Source organism: Choloepus didactylus, chromosome 11, assembly GCF_015220235.1.
Source record: "Choloepus didactylus isolate mChoDid1 chromosome 11, mChoDid1.pri, whole genome shotgun sequence".
NCBI lineage: Eukaryota > Metazoa > Chordata > Mammalia > Pilosa > Megalonychidae > Choloepus > Choloepus didactylus.
The window spans coordinates 33,508,215-33,531,733 of NC_051317.1; the positions used below are offsets into that span (position 1 = coordinate 33,508,215).

At 37.3% G+C, this 23,519-nt stretch overlaps 1 protein-coding gene across 1 annotated transcript; it reads left to right on the top strand.

Annotated features, from left to right (window-relative positions):
- Positions 1-18,331: 18,331 nt before the first annotated feature.
- Positions 18,332-18,874, top strand: LOC119506504 (adenine phosphoribosyltransferase-like). The gene has a single exon (XM_037799548.1). The coding sequence runs from the start codon at positions 18,332-18,334 to the stop codon at positions 18,872-18,874; it is 543 nt and encodes a 180-aa protein (XP_037655476.1).
- The last annotated feature ends 4,645 nt before the right edge of the window (positions 18,875-23,519 follow it).

The following is a 23,519-nucleotide window of genomic DNA, read 5'->3' on the forward strand; positions in this document are numbered from 1 at the left end:
TATCTGGCAATTTTCTTCTCAATTTAGTTTGAGAATGTAGTGCTTTGATCATGGGTCTGCTATTGCACTGGGCTACCAAATCAGAAGAATCCTACTCTGGAGATTATCTTGCCTCTAGGCATATTCTGTTTCACTAGATGCATTTCCAAAGGATTCTTCTTTGAACTGCCTCACAGGCAGTCATTCAGGGAAGTATCAGCTCAGTGTCTGCTCTGTAGGAGACACAGCATTCCACAGAAGCCCTGTCTTCATCTGACATCTCATTATTATGAAGCCTTCTCCACATTTCCTCTGCTTATAAGGACCCTGGTCATTGTAATTACCTTACATCCAGGGTGACCTATAACTTTACCTCCTAATGTCCTTTCCACATGTCTCTAGGGCAAAGCTTGTTAATATCCCCCTTCCAGATCCCTCCACTTCCCAAAGTCCGGAAACTTCCTTGTTCCTATTTGCTAAAGCTTCCATTATGCAAAATACCAGAAATGGATTGGCTTTTATAAAGGGAATTTACTAGGTTACAAATTTACAGTTCTAAGGCCATAAAAGTGTCCAAACTAAAGCATCAACAAAAGGATACCTTCACTGAAGGAAGGCCAATGGAGTCCAGAACACCTCTGTTAGCTGGAAAGGTATGTGGCTGGCATCTGCTGGTCCTTTGCTCCTGGGTTGCATTTTAAAATGACATTCTCCAAAATGTCTCTGGGCTTCTGTCTCTCTTTGCTTCTCTTAGCTCTCTGCTTGGTTCTCCTGGGGCATTTCTCTCTGAGCATCTGGGATTCCTCTCTTAGCTTCTCTGGGGTGAAATCTAGGGTTAATATCTTAGCTTGGCATCTCCAAACATTCTTCTGGATCTTCCAACACCCCCAAGTGTCTGTGTCTGTGTTTGCTCTTAGCTTCTTTCCAAATGTCTCTTTCAGCTTCTCTGATCTTCTCCTCTCCCTGAGCTCTCTTAAAGGATTCCAGTGAACTAATCACTGGATGGGTGAGGCCACACTTCCATGGAAATGATCTAATCAAAAGGTCTCACCTACACTTGGGTAGGTCACATCTCCATGGAAACCATCTAATCAAATGTCCCACCCTAATCAAAAGACTAATAAGTCTTGTGAGAATTAGATTAAGTTTAGCTTCCACACAGGGTGGGGGCAGCCCATGGGGAATGGCAGAGGGCTAAGAAGCCAAGTTGTAATTGGTGGCCAGTCCTCCTGTTTATCCACCCACTGTCCTTGCAAGAGGGAGACTTGGGGGTGGAGGTTCTGAAAATAGCCTAATAACTTGTTACCAGACTAGCTCAGACTGACTCTGCAGTTAAAGAACAAAGGAAAGAGGCCACTCTGCATAGAAGTGGTGTCAGTGCCTTATATGGAAATAACAGTTATAGCCAGGGGTGGAGACTTGTTTCAAATGTTTCTTGTTTTGAGTGTTTCAAATTTGGGTGGGCTTCATGTTTCAAATTTGTGGGCGCTAGTTAGGCTTGTTGAATAGAATGTAACCTCTGAAGTATCCAGCCACTGGAGAAACAGGGGAGGGACTTGCAGTTTAGGCGTAGGGAATAAATAGTGTTGGGTCTATTGTTCTGGGCACCAACCGCCCACATTTTGGTTGTGCACCCATTCTTGCAAGATTGTGAATAAATTCTTTTCTTCTCCGCAATCAAGTGAGCGTTTATTTCTTTTCAGGAATGGTACTTGTTTCTCACAGCCTGCTCCCACAAGATTGCACGAAATAACATGCTTTTGTGGTAGACATAAAAGATTCAAACCAGCACACTCCTCTACAAGTTTATCCAACTAGGTGTCATATTTGCCAAGAAATAAATTCATATTTAAATTTTGAGTCAAATGCATGTAATAAGCATCCCTTATAAAATTAAGGGATAGAATTTTATTATTGGACTTTAGTATTAAGAACTTATTTGTTAAAATTATTATAATAATTTATATATTATAATGCTTAGTAAATAGTGTTCTCAGGGTCTTCATATAACATAATCTTACAAACAAACAATGATTACCTGTCTATCTTTTACATATTTCCATTCACCAGAAACAACAACTTTCAGATAAGAGCTTCAAGCTCTTGTGAAAACAAACCAACCAACAAACAAAACTTATATTTCCTGTGCTGGACAAAAAGTTTTCTTTTCCCTGACTTCTTCCCCAACTTTGTCTTTGGCACTTGTGAAACTGAATGGAGATATTTGATATTAATTAGACTTATATGACCTTCAGCTACTCTTGGTAGAAAAGCCAAGCACTCAGAAAATAAAATTGTGTTCAGACAATCCATGTGAACAGCTCATCCCTCTAGTGCTGTCAGTTCATTTTCTGGTTCCTTTCAGAGAATGTTAAAAGGGGCCTCCACGCCATTTTAGTTCAAGGACACTGAAAGCCATCTCTCATTTCACAAGTAATAGAAAAAATTAAATGGTTTTTTCTTTTTTCATTTAATGTTCCCATACAGGGGAACTTACTCTTATCTCTGTGATTCCATGGCACTTTCAGTAAGTATCTGGATTAGCTTGCCAGTGATGCTATAATAGATACCACAGACTGGTGAGCTTAAAAAGCAGGAATTTATTTTTTCACAATTTTGGAGGTGAGAAGTCCAAAAATCAAGGAGTCAGCAGCATCACATCCTCTCTGAAGGCTGTAGTGTTTGGGTGGTGGTTTGATAACTTTCCATAACTCAGCCTCTGCCTCTATCACACTGCCATGTGTCCCCTTCTGTCTCCTCCTCACTCCTACAGCCATGTCCACATTTCCTCTGCTTATAAGGACCCTGGTCATAGTGAATTACAGCCCACCCTGCTTCAGTGTGGCCTCATCTTAATAGGATCTTCTAAGACCTTAGTTACAAATAAGTCCAAATCACAGGACTGGGGTTTAGGACTTGAACAGGTCCTTGTTGGGGACATGATTCAATCTTTAAGAGCCCCAGCTGAGTATTCTGCTATCATTGCTTGATTTGGCTTCTATGTCCTAATCAGCATCATGGTTAGGAGGGAATATATATATATGTGTGTGTGTGTGTGTGTGTATATATATACATAAATTTTACCTCTCCAGCAGTCTATTGGTCTCCTGTAATAGTTAGTATAAAAAATGGTCAATACATTTTTCATGACAAATAAATATTTAAAATTACCTAATATATTTTTAATCCTGGTTTTCAATTGATCTGCTAGACATTGCTTCTAATTTAGTTTATGTCAGGTTATTATTCCTTATTGATTTGGGGTTGTAACAAAATTTTTATTTTTTAAAACATTTTATGTTAAAATACTTTCCAACTTCTATGACAATTACAAAAATAATACAAACCTCATACAGATAACTCCAACATGCCCCTATTACCCCAGATACCCAAATCCACCAATGTTAACATTTTGCCACATGTACCATATCATTCTATCTATCCATCAGTCTATCGATCCATCTATCTACATGACTATCTGTCTTTCTGTTTATTCATTTATCAATCTACTTTCTGAACACTTGAGTGTAGCTTGTATACATCATGCCCCTTGAACACTTAATACTGTCCTATACATTTCCTAAGTACAAGGATATTCACTTACATAACCACCATAAGTGAAATTATCAATTCAAGAAATTTAACATTGATAGTATGTTCAAATAATGTCCTTTTGGGCCTTTTCTCTTCCATTATTAGATCCTATCCAGGATCACATATTGCATTTAGTTGTCATTCTGTTTTTAGTTGCTCGTTCTTTATTTCTTAATTGTATCTATATATAACATATATATGATTTAAACTTTCCCATCTCAGCCACTCCCAAGCATACGATTCAGTGGGACTTCTCATGTTTGCACTGTTGTGGTGCCCTTACCACCTTCCATTACTAAAACTTTCCCATCTCCCTAGATGGAAACTCCTTATGAATTAACTCCCATTGCCCCTGCTCCAACTCTCACCCTGACAACCTGCACTCAAATTTCAGTCTCTGATTCAGCATTCTCCGGCAGTTCCTTTGTAGTTACAACAGGGCTTAATTTAACATCCTAATTCTAGAACACTCCTTTTGGCTTAGATATCAACCTGACTCCAATAGTTCCTATACTGCCCTGCCCCCCATTTTCATAGTTCTTGTCACAAATTTAATGTTTATTCATCGTGAGTCCAACACCACTGATTCATCATTACATTTTATGCATTTGCCTTTTAGATCATGCAGGAAGTAAAAAGTGGAGTTACAAACCAAAAACAAAATACCACTGATGTTTATATTACCCATGTCTTTGCCCTAACTGGAGATCCCCATTTCTTCAAGCAGCTTTGATCTATTATCTAGTGTCCTTCTTTTCAATCTGCAGAACTCTCTTTAGTGTCTCTTGGAAGACCGGTCTAGTGGTTATGGACTCCCTTAGTTTTTTTGTAATTCAATTTCATTGAGATACATTCACATGCCATACAATCATCCAAAGTGTACAATCAATTGTTCACAGTACTATCATATAGCTGTGCATTCATCACCACAATTAAGTTTTGAACATTTTTATTACTGATGTTTCTTCTCTTTCTTCATTTCAGCATTTGCAAGGTCCTTCTCCAGTCTATATCCTCCTCCAGAGTATTAAACAATTCAGAATTGTCCTTTTGTTCATTGAATCTCTGGAGAGAATTTTTCAGTAGCTATTTATGTTGCCATGTTGATGACATCACCCCCCCCCCCCACTTAGTTTTTGTTTAACTGGGAATGTCTTAATCTCTCCCTCATTTTTTAAAATTATTTTTTAATGGAGAATATAACATGTATACATAGAAGTGATAATTTTCCAAGTGCAATTTAACAAGTAGTTAGTAAATTTCAAAGCTCCACATTTTCAGTTATTTCCTTATTGTGAAATATAACATATATACAAAAAGGTAATATCTTTCAAAATATGATTTGGAAATCATTTAGGAAATTGCCAAAGTTGTTATGATTTATAGTACCACAGTTTCAGTTATTTCCTTATTGTGAAATATAACAAATATACAAAAAGGTGATAGCTTTCAAATTGCAATTTAACAAGTAGCTATAGAACAAATTTCAAAAGATGCTATGTGTTACAGTTCCACTATTTCAATTCTTTCCTTCTAGCTATTCTAATACCCTAGAAACTAAGAAAAAGAAAATTATATAAAGATTCAGTATCCATAATCCTTTGTTAAATTCCATCTTGTCTATTCCTAACCCTTCCTCTAGTTTAATCACTTTCTAATCTTCTGGAATGTCTAGGCAGTGACCACCCTAACTTGTTCATATTGAAAAGGGATGTCAACTTTATGAGAAAAGGGAATACATCTAGTTGATGTTCCTGAACAGGCTATTGCCTCTGGGTTTGGGGACTTCGCTGACATAGGAGTTCTCTGAAGGATTTAAGCTTCTGATGAATAAATGTAGTGAGTGAAACTTTTATAGAGTCTCAGATAGGGATCTGGGTATTCTTTAAGGTTTTTGGGACTACTGTTGACTTTCACTTGTCATACTGTGGTCATTTGGTATGTGAAGCTTATAGGAGTAACCTCCAGGACAGCCTCTTGACTCTGTTTGAATTCTCTCAGCCACTGAAACCTTATTTTGTTGCCTCTCTTTCCCCCCTTTTGGTCAAAAAGGCATTCTCAACCCCTTGATGCCAGGGTCAAGGTCTTTCTTGGAATCTGTATCTCATGTCACCAGGAAGGTTCATTCATCTAGAGGTAGGGGGTCCTGTCCCATGTTGGGGGGAAGGTGATGAATTGATATGCAAAGTTAGGTTTAGAGAGAGAAAGTCCACATTTAAGCAATAAAAGAGGTTCTCTGGAGGTGACTCCTAGGCATAATTATAGGTAAGTTTAGCCTCCCCTTTACAGTCATAAATTTCACCTGAGCTAGCTTCAAGATTGAAGGCTTGACTTATAAAGTAGGAGATTCCTAAATTCACATAGCATATGTTACATCCACAATAATCCATCCATATCTCACATTATCATCACTTAGTTGTACAATCCTCATCACTCTCCATTTTAAACAATTCTCATGTCCCAAAACACGTTGTAGCTCTTGTCAGCCCTTAATTAGTTGTCCCTATTGTTTGTGTAGTGCTAGTATGGTATTATTATTAATTATAATCCCTCATATGCAACATGTAGATTTTTCCCATATACGCTTCCATTGTCAACTCTCTTTGCTAGTGTTATACCTTAGCAGTATATCATGCAAGCACCTGTCTGTAATTGTGATGCTGATCTGTGGGAAACATGCCTTTAAACAACCCCTTTCAGTCCTATTTGCCTTCAATACAGCTCTGATACTTATAATCCCACTAACAAATAATTGTCACCCCTATCCATTACCATACCAGTGAATTCACCATAATTAACATTCTGAACACATTAGATTAACATTCCCTTTCACTAGCTACTGTTTATCACTTGGTCCCCAATATTCTATATCATAAGACATTGATTTTACATTATTCAGAAAGTTCATAGAAGTGGTAACATACAATATCTCTCCTTTTGTGTTTCACTCAGAATTGTATCTTCAGGATTCTTCCATGTTGCCACATGTTTCAGGACCTTGTTCTTTCTTACTGCTGCATAGTATTCCATCATATGTATATACCACATTTTATTTGTCCACTCATCTGTTGAAGGATTATTGGATTGTTTACATCTCTTGGCAATTGTGAACAATGCTGCTATGAACATCAGTGTACAAATGTCTGTCTGTGTCACTGCTTTCAAATGTTCTGGGTATATGCCAAGAAGTGAAACTGCTGGATTGTAGGGTAATTCAATATCTGGCTTTCTGAGAAACCACCAAACTGCCTTCCACAGTGGCTGTACCATTATACATTCCCACCAGCTATGAATAAGAGTTCCAGTTTCTCCACATCTTCTCCAGCATTTATTGTTTCCTGTTTGTTTAATAGCAGTGATTCTTATTAGTGTGAGGTGGCATCTCATTGTGGCTTTGATTCACATTTCCCTAATAGCTAGTAAGGATGAACTTTTTTTAATGTGTACAAACAGCCCAATTATGAAATGGGCAAAAGATATGAAAAAGTATCTGTCCCTCATTTTTGAAAGACAGTTTGCCAGATACTGAAATCTTTTTTGGCTTTTTTTTTTTTTTTTTTTTTTTTGCTTTCAGCACTTTAAATATGTCATCCCACTCCTTGCTCCTCCAGGGTTACTGATGAGAAATCAACACTTGTTTTGAGACTCACTTGTATGTGACAAGTTGCTGTTTTCTTGCAGTTTCCAGAGTTCTCACTTTATCTTTGGTATGTAATGGTTTGATTTTGATATGTCTCAGAATGTGTCCATTTGGGTTTATCCTGTTTGGAGTTCATTGAGCATCTTGCATGTGTATATTCATGTCTTTTGTTAACTTTGGGAAGTTTTCAGTCATTATTTCTTCAAATATTAATCTGCTCCTTTCTTTCTTTTCTTTCTAGGATTCCCACAAATGTGCATATTGGTAAACTTGATGGTATCCCATAGGTCCTCAGGCTCTCTTCACTTTTCTTCATTCTTTCTTCTTTCTGTTCCTCAGACTGGATGACTTCAATTGTCTTGTCTTCAAGTTCACTGGTTCTTTCTTCTGTCAGCTCCATTTGGCTGTTGAACCCCTCTAGGGAATTTTTAATTCTCTTACTGTGGTCTTCAGCTCAGTTTGCTCCTTTTCATAGTTCCCATCTCTCCATTGATAGTCTCTTTATGTTCATCTATTGTTTTCCTATAGTTCTCTGACCATGTTTTCCTTTAGCTCTTTGAGTATATTTTAGAACACTTTGTCTTAAAGTCTTCATCTGATATGTACCAGGTCTGGTCCTCCTCAATGATGGTTTCTAATGCTTTAATCTTCTCTTTCACCTGGGATATCACTTTCTGTTTCTTTGCATGTTCTGTCATTTGTTATTGAAACCTAGACATGTTGATACTTTGTTGTGTTACTGTTGGAATTTAGACTCTGGTGCATCTCTTCCTTAAGCTTGTATCCACCTAACGTAATGAAAAATCTTTCCTTGAATGCCAGAAACTAATTTAAAAAAAAGAGAGAAAAAGAAAACACTTTTCTAGTCTTTGGAGATTTATCTGTTCAGGTGCTCTCCTTCAGAGCTTATCCATACAATGAATTTAAAGAATATCTTGAGGCCAAAGTACAGGTGCCAACCTGATCTTTTCTATGCATACATCTCTTCTTGGGCATGCACAGGTGGTCTTAGGAGTTCCCTCATTTGCATGATATGACTGTCCCTCTTCCCTAGGAAACAGTTCCCTCACATTCCCAGGTATTGCATTGTATGTCTGACAGCCAGCAATCCCTTGCCCTAGGCAGCCACCTGACTGGTCTACCACAGCATTCTGTAGAAGAGCTCTGTGAATTATCTTCTATATACAGGGCAAGTTCTGAGATGGCAAGTCTCAGGCCACCACAAGACAGTTGGGGGCAGATATACATGTTCCCATTATGTGCATGAGAGTTACTCTACTCCATCTGAAACTAGGACAAGGGATCCATATGGGAAGCTCAGGCTGGGTCTGCCCTAAGTGGATGAGTGATAGGGGAAGGGTCACCCAGGGCACCAAATCCTGCTGCTTTTAAGTGGACTTTTTCTTGATTTGATGCTCTTTCAGCTACTGTAGTCCCTTAACTGTTTTCTGAAGCTTTGAGAAAGATATTTCTGCCAGTTCTTGCTTGTTGTGTTTGCAGTAGTCACAGTCATAGTAGTAGTAATGATAGTAATAGTAGTCATGGTAGTTGCATCTATTCTTTGGCAGAATCCATTTCTGTAGGCATCAAGACCTTTGCCTTTTGGCAGGTAGATTTCATAGTCTATTTTCAATATCATCTGTTTATAGTGTAAGTCCTGATTCCCATATACATTTATTTCAGTATTATATCTTTTTTCTTGATTTATTTGAATAAAAACAGAGTGGCTCATTTTAATATGATTGCACCTCATAATGCTCACATGATATTTTAATCTCTTCTTATATGATTAAAATCCTAAACTCTGGAACCCATGAGTTTTAATCTTGCCTCCAACATTCCAGTTTTCTCTGTTTCCTCATCTGTAAAAAGTGAAAAATAACAGTAATGACCTAAGGATTGTTTTAGGGGTTAAATGAGTTACTATCTATGAAGTGCTTAAGACAGTGACAGGCCTAGAACAACTGCTCCATGGGGAATGAGCTGTGGCTTTTACACAGGTAGAACCACTTTACTTCATTGTTATTTGCAGCTTCTCTTTTTCTCTTAATCAGACTTGTCAAAGGTTTCTTTATCTTTGACCTGACTGATTACTTTCACATTCTGGCTCCTATATTTTGTAATTTATTTCCTTGGCATGTTGTATTGGTTTTTGCCAAGGGTCTTCAGTTGTGTAATTAGTTCATTTCTTTTCAGTATTTCTCCATCCCTAGTATGTGCATTTAGAGTTATAAATTTGTTTCCCCAAGGAAAACCCTAAGCATCCTAGTGTTTCCCACTTCTATGTAGTTTGTAGTCTCTATTTTGATTTCCCCTTTAAACCAAGAGATACTCGATGTTTTTATTTTTAACTCTCAAGCGGATAGTTTCTGTTTGTATTGGGGGCTTTTCTTGGATTTTATTTGGTTATGTTTTTCTCCTTTTGTAAACATTTTAGCATAGATTGTTGTCTTTATGATATCTGATCCTTGGAACTTTAAATTTTCTTTGTGATCTTTTTCGTCAAATATGTGTTTGATTTTTAAAATCCATTGTATGTTGAATTTGAGTAATTTATAAACATCTTGTTAATTGTTAAGAGCATTACTTCTTTTGCTCTGTCCACACATATTTGATTAGTGCATAACATGCCAGACTCTGTTCTGGGCACTGGGCTTGAAATGGATCAAAGTCCACCTGAGGACTGAAATCACAGCTGCAAGAGAGATCAGAATGCAACAGTTTTCTGTTCGTTGACAGCATGAGGAGTGCACTATATATCATGTTTACTCATTTTCTCTAATCAACTCAGTTTTCTGTATGCTTCTGTCTTACCTACTTGGTGGGCCATTACGCCAAGATGCTGGGGCAGAGCCAATGAGACAAGGTAACACTCTGTTAGTCACCTATCCAAGAGTTCAGTGATGAGCTGTCCATGGCCCCTGCGTTCACGCTTCTGCCAGGTCCAGGACCCACCAAGCATGTTTTTTATTTTGTGTATCTTAAAACTTCAATACGTAAAATGATTAATGACTACCATGATAATATATTACAGGTTTATCAACAAAAAATAATCTGTCATTTTTAATGGTCTTCAATTTGAATTCTTTTATTAGCATAATATGAAAATGGTTACATGTGCTTTTAAAATAATTTTAAATATAATTTTGCAAGCAAATAAAAAAAGAATAATGTGATGAACCCCTTCTACCCACCACCAACTTCAATAATTACCAATATCTTCTTGCATTTATTCTCTCTCCTCAAGTTTAAAATTTTTTTCCTGGAGTATTTTAAACCAAAGCCAAGACATCAGATTGTTTCCTTCATAAAAACTCTGTACATTTCTATAAATATAGATGAGTAAATTAAAAAATAAGAACTGTTTTTTTTTAAATATCACCACAACACTAATACTCAATGTTCATGTTCCCCAATTCTCTCAAATATTGAAACCCAAATAAATTCTATGCATAATATTTGCTTTTGGGTGTGTTAACTAATTTTAATCTATGGCATGCACCCCACTGTCTTTTTAAACTGCCATTTATTTCTAAAATAACTCAAGTTGTGTGTTTTATAAAATCTCTCAAATTCTGGATTTTTCTTATTAGAAATGCCAGGTGTTATTTAACAAGTACCCCCATTCCCTATAATTACTGTAAACTAGTGTTAAATATGAAGTTTTAATAGATTCAAGTTTGATTTTTTTGAGCGTGCAAGAATACACACTTGAGGAATCTGTCTTAATGCATCTCATCTGAATATGTAACACCCAGTGGTTCCATTTTAGCAATGATAAAATGTGTACATGACCTTAGTTGTCATCAGTCTGATCCACCCATGATAAAATTCTCAAACAACTGTCCACTTACCTTCTGTGGTAAGTTGCAAAACTGCCCACGATTTTCACTCTTGCATGGATCTACTGGGTTGTACAGTGGGACGAGAGGTTCACTAAAGAAGTCTCACTACAGAAGCCCTGAAATCTGGGATGAGTTTTGTTAGTTTTTTGGCTGAAGAATGTGGTAGCAACAATGGTGTCAGTTCCAAGCTTGGGCTTCAAGATGCCTTTGTATTCCATTCTGTATTCCATACTCACACCGGACTGCTCAGCAAAGAGACTGCATGGAGGAGGCGCAAGGTACCCCAGGCAAAAGACAGCCAACTAGGTCTTGGGCTGATTTGTTGCACAGCAACAACTGACTGAGGTAGAAATCAGTATCTAGAAGGGGGGAATTGATGTAACAAAAGCCAAAATATGTGGAGTTATTTTTGTTTGTTTATTTTCTTTAGTCAGTGGTCTGAAGTTTGAAAATGGCAAATAAACTGTTAACTAAAACTGGAAAATTGGTGAAAAACACATTACTGGAACCTGGGGAAAAAGTTATCTCTTGTTTTGCATTAGCAAATAAATTGGCAATGTCAAGTTATTTTAACTTTGAAATTGTAAAACCATATGAGGTTGGATTTTGCCAAGGAGATACCCAGGCAGAATGTTGAACTTGTCTTCTGGTTCCTTCTGGTTTGTGGAGGTAGAGCAGGAAGGAGATGAGTTAAAGAAATCATGGCACCCTTGCAAAATCAGAATTCAGAGACAATATGGAATTTCTAGGACATGTTTCTAATCTCAGGTCTCAATGGCATGCAAGTGATTTCGTACATACATCCCAGTGTATCAAATCATCATGGACTGATTATAATATTCATCTTTATCCAAAACAATGCTATTTGCCTTATGGTATTGTTGTAGGATTGTGTTTCAGAGGTGCCCAAGATCACTCACTCCATCTGATGATTTTCTAGAATGTCTCTTGGGACTCAGCATACATTTGTGATAACAGTTAATGTTTATTACAGCAAAAGTTACTGACGTAATCAAACAAGGGAAAGAGAGACAAGCAGAGTCTGGAAGATCCATGCACAGGATAGGGAATCTCTCTCCCTCCCCCGAGGGGCACACTGAAGATGTTTATTACTTTATTAGCAAAACAATGCAATATCATCTATGTAATGTTTCTGCCCAGAAAAACCTATTAGAAACTCAGTGTCCATGGTTTTACCAGGGAAAGGACATACAGGCTTCTTCTGCCTCACTTGCATAAAAATTTCAAGCTAATAAGGATTTGATGAGTTTGCATATGTATCCCAATAAATCATCACATCATTCAAGATAATTAACTTTTCCATCACCCCATGCCAAAGTTTCTTTGTGCTTCCCTCTCCAACCCAGTCTCCAAGCAATCAGCGATCTATCACTACATATTAGTTTGCATGTTCTTGAATTTTATGTAGATGGACTCATACATGGATTGCTCTATTTGTGAACTTCTTTCAAGCAGCATACTTTTTTGAGGAACATATATGATGTCACATGATCAATAGTTCATTTAAATTGCTGAGTTTTATTCCATTATATTGTATATACCATGGTTTGTGTACACGTTCTTTGATTCACTATTATTTTAGTTGTTTACAGTTATTAGCTTTGACAAATGAAACTTCTATGAATATTCATGTACACATTTTTCCATGAGCATATGTCTTCATTTCTCTTGGTTGAATGCTTATAAACAAAATGGCTGGATTGTATGATAGGTCTATGTTTAATCTTTTAAGAAATTGCTGAAATGTTTTCCAAAGTGTATAAGAGATCCACTTTCTCCCCACTCTTGCCAACATTGGGTGTCATATTTTAATATTAGCCATTTAAATGGTTGCAATATTAGTCATTTTAATTATTTAATTTTTATTGCCTTGATGATTAATGATCTAAAACATATTTTAAAGTACCTATTGCCCATTTATATATCTTCTTTATGAAGTGTCTGTTCATAGTATTATCATTTTTATTGGGTTGTCATTGTTATTTATTAAATAGTAAGGGTACTTTATGTATTTTGCATATATACATTTGTATTTTTACATATACATAAAATTTATATATTCTGTATACTGCAAATATTTTCTCCTATTTTCTAGTTTGTCTTTTCATTTTCTTAACGGTATCTTTAGATGAGCACACATTTTTCATTCACATTTCTTCTACCATTTGTTCTTTCTGTATCCTATATAAGAAACTGTTCCATCCCAAGGTCACAAAGATTGTCTTCCATGTTTTCTTCAAGAAGTCTTATGATTTTAGGTTTTACCCTTAGGTCACTGAGTCATTTCATTTGAATGATGGCATTTCATTGTCGTGGTTTCCACTGTGACTTCTGACAATACCAGCTGTCAGTCTTATTCTTGCTCCTTAAAGTTAACGTGTAATTTTATTTTTTGCTTTTCAAATTATCTCTATATCTTTGATTTTCATCAGTTTTACTATGATTTGACCAGGTGCGGTTATTTTGTATTTAGGCTACTTGAGTTCACTAAGCTTCTTGAATCTGCGGGTTTATTTCTTTATTGGTTTCTATCTCATTCTCCCTCTTCTTTTTTTCAGGGATTCTAAACACATATCTTAGGTTCCCAGGGCTACCCTTAAAAAGTACCACAAGCTGAATGGCTTAAAATAACAGGTATTTATGGTCTCACAGTTCTGGAGGCTGAAAGTCTGAAATCAAGGTGTCAGTGGGGTCGTGCTTCCTCTGAAGTCTCTAGGGAAGAATCTGTTTCATGCTGCTCTCGTGGCTTCTGGAAGGAAGTTGCTTACCAGAAATCCGTGGCAGCATCTGCCTCAATCATCACATGGAGTCACTTCTGTACCTCCTCCCACCCACCCCACCCCACCCCCAGTGTTTCTCTGGGTCAAATTACTCTTCTTATAAGGACACCAGTTATTTTGGAATAAGGGCAAACCCAATTCCAGTATGACCTCATTTTATCTTGCCTAATACCATCTATAATGACTCTAATTCCAAACAAGATCACATTCTGGGGTATTGAGGATTAGAACTTTAATATGTTTCAACAATTTAACCTATAATAGCATGTCATTCAGGCCTGTTGATTATTTCCCCCATTTGTGGAACTTGATATTAGCTTCTTCCAGAGAAGGTTCATCGTAACCAATGGTAGACAGCTAGAGTGAAGCAAAGCATGTTAATCCAATTTGAAACTGGGATAACTCAAATTTAGGTCAAAATTTAAAAAGCCTCCTGTGTACCTCTGATTCAGCCCGACTGCTGATCTGTAGCTATCCCAATGTCAAACTGAGGGCCGGTGGTGTTTGCCAGGTTCCATACCTGTCTTAGGTCCTCAGTCCCATTTCCTGTCTCCTTTCCATTGGAAGTCTAATGAAAACTCCATTCTGCTATGCAGTCATCTCATTAGCTCTTCAGGCTCTGGATCTGTGCAGTCTAAGAATTTAGAGCAGGCACACAGCAAAGTGAAAGCTTACCACTCAGCACTTCCCTTTTGGCCTCTCAGGCATAGTCTACCATTTTTATTCAAATTGTCCCTTTGACATAAAGATCCTAGTAGAGAAATCACAGGGGAAAGTCTTACACTAATAAAACTTTTGACACACATTTCTAAATTTTCCTTCACAAAAATTAAATCAATTAACTCACCAAAATATACTGCAGAAAGAATATTTATTTTGAAAGTGTTATTTTCTATATTCTCACAACAATAAAGGTAACAAATGAAGATGTGAAAAATTGAGTGAATTATTTTGTTTACAAGAAATTCCTTCTAGAAGTAAGAGAAGAAATGTGATGGCAGATAATCCTTTTTAGCTTAATATGAGAAGATAAAATAAATGACTCCTCCTTGATGAACCCCAAACATCATATAGAAATCACTATAAACGGAGCATTAGATAGTATACCAAATTATAGTATTACAGAGAATTTATAATTTCACCCATATCACTTGGCAATAAGGGCAGCCTTTGTTTTGTGCCCTCCACCATTTAGTGTATACCTTTCTATCAATACATCAACAATAGTCTACGTGTTTTAATAGACTCTCAACACTTTGAAATTTGGAATTCTACCTAATCATGTAACTGTAACACAGCTCCTGGTACACTGCAGGTATTTAATAAAAGTGTGTCAAATGAATGTTTCTTGAAGGATGTGGACTTGGCAGCATCAATAAAATCTTTAGTCTGCAATATGTCATTAGAATTGCTTTGCTTTTGTTTTTTTTAATCTTTCATAAGTGGTGGACAAGTTCCTCTTCTGTTGGTTAGAAAACTTCATCAGAGCATCCAAGACACGGAGAGTCCTAGCTAGGTTTCAAGGAGCCTACTAAATCATACAATTATATTTTAAGTGATATTATTAAATATACTTTCATATAAATATAAGTTTTTAAATATTATGGCATCTATTGTCAGTAGTCCATTTAAAATCAAAAAAGAAGGAATTATTATTTTTGCAATAGTAAAACTAAGATTTAAAGAAACTCTGTCATGTTCAAGATTCATGCCCTAGAGTTTCCATATCTGTAAAGTCTGGATGTGTGTGAGCCTGAGAACACATTGCGACTCATGTTAACTAGAGGAAGGGACCCAGATCACATACCCACCTTTACAGTATGAGAGAAGCCTGAGGAATTATTTACAACTGCCTCACTCTCATCTCTTAGGCTAGATTCTCCTTTGTACCATCGTAAAAGTTGCATGCCCTGTCACCTCCATCGTATTAAATATTTCTGCTTGTCTGGCTTGGCCATGCTGCAGAGATTCAGTCACAGTCTCACCGAAGTTCTCTTTAAGTGTTTGTTTAATAGGGCAACAAAGCCCAAAGCGTTGGTGAAATGATTGTTCAAAGTGTCATTCCCTAAAAATTTTAAATTACAACATCTATTGTTCTTATTTCAGCCATGATTTTAAAGGACCTCAACTTTACTTATTTTAGTAGATTAAAAAGGCCCCCAAATTCTCAACAGCTTAATGTCCTAAAGGATAAATATTCCACTAAAGTATAGACATTTTGCAGAATTAAAGTGAAACAATGGCTGTTCTTAAATGTAAATCCTTTGCTAATAAGTATCTTAACAATGTTAGGGGAAGATTGTGTCTTGACATTCATTCAATTTGGTCAATGTTTACTCCTTTGCTAAGCCAGGTACAAGGACAGTTTCAATTGTAAAATATTTTCCCCCATCAGAATAAAAAGTAACATGGTACACATTTAACAAAAGTATTATTTGAACTCACTGTAAGCCATGTTATTAACTTTAGAGTGTATGGAATAGTGAAAAGTAAAATGAATGTGTATAATGCAGTGTATATAAAACAGTTACCAAGAAAGATTATTTTCTAAATGTATATTCTGAGAAACTGAGAATACTGTAATTTCTTAATTTTGTGTGAGTAAATTTTCTTGTATTCATTTCAAATACACAGTGAATACACCTTGGTACTTAAAAGTTCATTCATTTAATTTTTATTGTAAAGAATGTTAATGCATCAATACTAATGGATAATTGGAACGAAGCTATAGATTATTTCATTTATTTTTGGATTTGCCTCACCTTTTATCTTTCTATTTGTTCATTCATTTTTATTACCTGTGTACAGTTTGCCTCTTTTCTCTACTATTTTAAACTATGGTTTTAATATCATGCCCTTATCCCTTACTGAAGTATGTATTTACTAAGAATAAACATTCTCATATATCTCCATAGTACCATTATGACTTCAAAAATTTAATATTGACACAATATTATATATTGTATATAATATTATATATATATATAGTACATATTCAAATCCCATCATTTGCCCAATAATGTAATTTTGAATATTTTCTTTTTCTCTAGTGCAGATTGACCTTATGTACTGTGTAATATGTGTTGCTTTTATTTATTTCTCTTTAGTCTGAACAGACCTTCAGATTGTCCCTGCCTTTCATGACTAATATTTTGAAGGATGCAGACCATAAATTTTATAAAATCATCCTCAATTTGAGTTTGACTTATATGTTCTCATGATCTTATCCAGTTTCTCTCTTGACAGCTTGAATAAACATGATGACATACCCACAACTCGATGCCTGTCACCTCTACTGATGATCCTAATTTGACCACCTGGTTCAGGTGCTGTGTGGTCTCTTGTCTCTATAGTTATCATTTTCCCTTTGCAACTTCCACAATGAGAACACCATGATAACAGGACTTCATCACACTTACACATTTGCTCAATTCTATAACATGCATGAAATAACTTCATAATCACCATATCTATAAAACTACACACACACATACACACACACACACAAACTCATAATAAGTGTTCAAGATTTATTTCTTGTGACTCAGGTGAAGGAAGCTGGGTTACTGTATGACAGGTGACACTTAAAAATGATACTGATAATCTCCCCTGATTGAAATCTATTGATGTAGACTTTTATGATACAGATCCTATACACTAATTTTCCCTTCACCTTATTTTTATTACTTATTATTAAAGTATTTCATTTTATTATACCACATGTATCTTTGCAAACTGGCTATTGCTGAATAACAAAACAACTTAAAACAAGAAACATTGATTTAGCTCATGATTCTGTGGATGGGAAAGGTAGGCTGGGTTCAGCTCGGTGGCTCTGCTGATCTTGGCTGTGCTGACTCTTACATCTGACTAGGTACCAGCTGGCCCAGGATGGTCTCATTCCCATGCCTAGCAATTGTCTAGTCATTGGCTGGAATGATGGGGGTAACTGGGATGTGAGTTTCTATCATACAGCAGTGTAGACAGAGATTGTTTACATCATGATTGCATTTTCCAAGACAGTGAAGAGTGTGCAAGACCTCTGGAAGGCTAGGTTTGGAATTGACTCACCTTCTTTCTAACACATTCCATTAGCCAAAACAAGTCATAAGACCAACCCAAATTTAACAGGTAGAGAAACCTACTCTACGCTTAAAGGAGGACATGGATATAGAAGGTTACTTTGGGAAATGCATGGATACAGGGAGAAGAGCTGAAGGGGGACTGTTTTTGCAACCTACTGCAATTGCCTCAAATCTTTCTGGAAAAGGGTGTGCTCTAAAACAAAAAGAAAAAAGAAAATAAGAAAGGGAATGTTTTACTTTAATGTAAATTGATGTTTATGAAAATGGTACAAAAATCTGCATGTGAATCATGTGGCATGTGGCTTATGATGGTTTTATGATCACTGCTCTCTTACCAAGTATGTAAATGAAATATCAAAATGGTTCATACTTAGCCATACCGCGAGGATGGCGGACTCGGAGCTGCAGCTGGTGGCGCGGTGGGTCCGCAGCTTTCCTGACTTCCCCATCCTGGGCGTGCTGTTCAGGGACATCTCACCCCTCCTGAAGGACCCCGACTCCTTCCGCACCTCCATCAGCCTCCTGGCAAACCACCTGAAGAAGACCCATGGCAGCAGGATCGACTACATCACAGGCCTGGACTCCCGCGGCTTCCTCTTCAGCCCCTCCCTGGCCCAGGAGCTCGGCCTGGGCTGCGTGCTCATCCGGAAGCGGGGAAAGCTGCTGGGCCCCAAGCTGTCTGCCTCCTATGCCCTGAAGTATGGAAAGGCTGAGCTGGAAATCCAGAGCGATGCCCTCGAGCCGGGGCAGAAGTTGGTGGTCATGGACAACCTGCTCGCCACGGGCAGAACCATGTGTGCCGCCTGTGAGCTGCTGGGCCAGCTGCAGGCTGAGGTGCTGGAGTGCGTGACCCTGGTGGAGCTGACCTCGCTGAAGGGGTGTGAGAAGCTGGCACCCGTGCCCTTCTTCTCCCTCCTGCAGTACGAGTGACCACCACCTGCTGCACCCCCTGAGGGGTGAGGGTCCTAGGAAGAGACTGAGGCTCAACTTCGCTATTATCCATCTATAACTAATCAAAAGGAAATGTCACTGTCTTTCTTGTGTGAACATTTAAATTTAAAAGATATTTCAGTAATGATTGCATGAGGAATAAAGAGACTGAAAATGTCTAGTACACAAAAAACACATTAAACTCAGTCCTTCTCATTGTTTGACATATGGTTACCTTTAATAATGGAGTTTTGATCTCTATAGGGTTATTTTCATATCACCAGGAAATTCAAATGTTGTTAAAATAAATGTTCTTAACATTTGAGAGCAATTTATTTTAAAGAATCTAAAATTAGTCAATAGTTTTTATCATCTTTTACTATGCTACTGGTGACAAAAAGCAATCCAGATATTTCCAATTCAAGTCCAAACTAAAATGTAGCTTTGCAATACTTGTTGTTGCTTTTCAAATGAAATTCAACCTGAAATATTTTAAATCAAAAGCTATCAGGGAGGGAGTGGGGTGAGATGGCAGAATGGTGAGGTGTGTCTCTTAGTTACTCTTCTCAGGCAGCTGCTAGTTAACCAGGAACTGTGTGGAACTGATGCTGCAGAGGATAGGAGATTGGACACACAGCACACAACAGTCTCCAATGTGTGGACCAGCTGAGATCAGTGAAATCTATAATTTCTTGCAGCAAGGAGGCCCGTGGCCCTCCCTGCCAGGCTGTTTTGCAGCTAGTCTCCTGCGGGGCCATCAGTGCTGGGAACCAGGAGGGAGAATGGCAGTTGCAGCACTGATTAACAAACTCAGACTGCTGAACAAAAACTCCAAACATAGATAATCTGAGACCAGGAACTGAAGAATCTAGGAGCAGTCAGCCCAGTGGAGAGGAGATAGGGCTAGTAAAAACAGCAGAAAAAAAACAAAAACAAAAACAGAGACTTTTGGAGTTGGGGAGTGAACATAATATGGAGAAGGACTGGGCTCAAACAGGACCTGGCATATTTGCAAACCAGGGAAACCTTCTCTGAAAAGCCAGTTTTTCTGGTTTCATGTTTGCTACTCAATTGCCTTTCTTTTTACATCTCAATAGCCATCAGAAGTGCAAGGACAGAGTTAAGGGCTTGTCTTTAAATAGTCTATACTGGCCCTTTCTTTTTCTATTGTTATTTTTTTCATCTTTTTCCCTCTTTTTTTTTTTAATAACTATTCTAAGTAGCTCATTACAGAAAGCCTCAAAGACTTGCAATTTGGTCCCAGGCAAGAGCAGAGCTAAGATAGCTCTGAGAGACAAAGCAGTAAGTCTAGAGGGGGAGACAATTCACTAAGGACCAGAACTTCCCAAGAAAAGGGGACCCAGCTCCAGTGGCAGCCCTCCTTTGGGGAACTCAGACCCCAGGAGCTAGAATTCAGAAAACAGCTTCAGTCAGCCTCACCCCCAACAGGGTTAGGGCCACCAGGAGAACTAAAGGCTCTGCACCAAGTAACACTGGTGGGGAAACTGTGGGCTGGCAAGTGCCACCTGCTGGACAGCATAGGAGAAGCACAGAGTCTAGTGGCCTCACAGGAGGGTCTCATTCTCAAGGAAACTCCATATCCTCTTCCTGAGACCTGGGCCTCTATGGACTGGGAAAACCCAACTGGGGTTGACCATATCTGAGAGGACACTCACACAAAAAGGCTACATAAAGGCAGGGCAAGAAACAGAAAAACAAGAGGTGAAAAACTCTGATCAACTAAACAGAATCTCACTTAGAGATCTAGAATAAGTTGAACTAAACACCAAAGTTTAGAGAACAAAGCCAACCAACAAGAAAACCCTAGGTAAGAGTGAAAATGAGCTCCAGAAAAAACTAACCAAGAAAGTCAGATGCCTAGAGAGCTTAAGATAATGAACCATACTAGGAAACATGAAAATATGGACCAGCTAAAGGAGCAAACTAATAGTTCAACCGAGATACAGGAGTTGAAGCAATTATTGCTAAATCAATTCAATGAACCGAAGGAAGAACTAATAGGAGAGGTTCAAAGAAATCTAAATCAATTCAAAAATCAAGTCAATGAACTGAGGGAAAACATAGCAAAAGAGATGAGGGATATAATGAGAACACTGGATGACAATAAGGAAGAATTCACAAACTTGAAAAAACAAATGGCAGAACTTATGGGAATTAAAGGCATAATGGAGGAGATGAAAAAGACAATGGAGGGATACAACAGTAGATTTGAACAGGCAGAAGAAAGGATCAGTGAATTGGAAGGCCAGACATTTGAAGTCACACACATGAAAGAACAGATAGTGAAAAGAATGGAAAAATATGAGCAGCGTCTTGGGGAGCTAAGTGACAACATGAAGCGCACAAATATACATGTTATGAGTATCCAAGAGGGAGAAGAGAGGGAAAAGAAGCAGAAAGAATAATAGAAGACATACTCATTGAAAATTTCCCAACTCTTGTGAAAGGCAGAAAATTACAGATTCAAGAAGTACAGCTTACCCCAAACAGAATAGATCCCAATAGACCTACTCCAAGACACTTACTAATCAGATTGTCCAATGTCAAAGACAAAGAAAGAATTCTGAAAGCAGCAAGAGAAAAGCAATCCATCACATACAAGGGAAGCTCGATAAGACTTTGTACAGATTTCTCTGCAGAAACTGTGGAGGCAAGAAGACAGTGATATGATATATTTAAGATACTGAAAGAGAACTGCCAACCAAGAATTCTATATCCAGCAAAACTGTCCTTCAAAAATGAAGGGGAGATTAAAATATTTTCAGACAAACAGACACTGAGAGAATTTGTGAATAAGAGACCACTGCTACAAGAAATACTAAAGGGAGTGCTACAGGCTGATAGGAAAAGACAGGACAAAGAGAGTTGGAGAAGAGTGTAGAAATGAAGGCTTTCAGAAAGGGTAAAAAGAGAGAGAGGAAAAAATAAGACATGACATATAAAATCCAAAAGACAAAATGATATAAGAAAGTACTGCCTTTATGGTAATAACACTAAATGTTAATGGATTAAACTCCCCAATAAAAAGACATAGACTGGCAGAATGAATTGAAAAACAGGACCCATCTATATGATCTCTACAAGATACTCACCTCAGACACAAGGACAAAAATAGGCTGAAAGTGAAAGGTTGGAAAAAGATATTGCATGCAAACAGCAACCAGAAAAAAAGTGGAGTAGCTGTATTAATATCAGACAAATTAGACCTCAAAAGGAAAACAATTAAAAGAGACAAAGAAGGACACTATATACTAATAAAAGGGTCAATTCATCAAGAAAACATAACAATTGTAAATATTTATACACCAAGCCAGAGTGCTCCAAAATTCATGGGGCAAACAATGAGAACACTGAAAGGAGAAGTAGATAACTCTACAATAATAGTTGGAGACTTCAATACACTGCTCTCATCAATGCATAGAACATCTAGACAGAGGATCAATAAGGAAATGGAGATGTTGAATTGTACAATAAATGAGCTAGACTTGACAGACATTTATAGAACACTACTTCCAACAACAGCAGGATACACTTTTTTCTCCAGTGCTCATGGAATATTCTCTAGGATAGACCACATGTTGGGTCACAAAGCAAGTCTCAACAAATGTAAAAATATTGATATAATAAAAAACACTTTCTCAGATCATAATGGAATGAAGTTGGAAATAAATAACAGGCAGAAGACTGTAAAACTTACAAATATATAGAGACTAAATAACACATTCTTAGAAAACCAGTGGGTAAAGGAAGAAATTACAAGAGAAATTAGTAAATACCTCCAGGCAAATAACAATGAAAACACAACATAAAACTTCTGGGACACAGCAAAGGCAGTGCTGAGGGGGAAATTTACTGCCCTAAATGCCTATATTAAAAGAGAAGAGAGAGCAAAAATTGTGGAATTAACTGTTCACCTGGAGAAACTACAGAAAGAACAGCAATCTAACCCCAAAGCAAACAGAAGGAAAGAAATAACAAAGATTAAAGCAGAAATAAATGAAATTGAGAATAGGAAAACAATAGAGAGAATCAACAAAACCAGAATTTGGTTCTTTGAGAAAATCAACAAAACTGATGGACCTTTTGCTAGGCTAGTAAAAAAAAGAGAGAGAGAGAGAGAGAGACTGGATGCAAGTAAATGCAATCAGAAATGGGAAAGGAAACATAACTACTACCCCTGCAGAAATTAAGGAGACAATGAGAAGATACTATGAGCAACTATTTGATAATAAACTGGACAACTTAGACAAAATGGACAACTTCCTAAAAGAGCAAAAACAACCAACATTGACCCGAGAAGAAACAGATGACCTCAACAAACCAATCACAAGCAAAGAGATTGAGTCAGTCATCAAAAAGCTCCCAAAAAGGAAAAGCTCAGGACCAGATTACTTCATATGTGAATTCTACCAAGCATTCAAGAAAGAATTAGTAGCAATCCTGCTCAAACTCTTCAAAAAAATTGAAGAGGGGGGAAAGTTGCCTAACACATTCTATGAAGCCAACATCTCTCCAATACTGAAATCAGACAGACACTACAAAGAAAGAAAATTACAGACCAATCTCTTTAATGAATATAGATGCAAAAATCCTCAAAAAAAAATTCACAAATCGAATCCAGCAG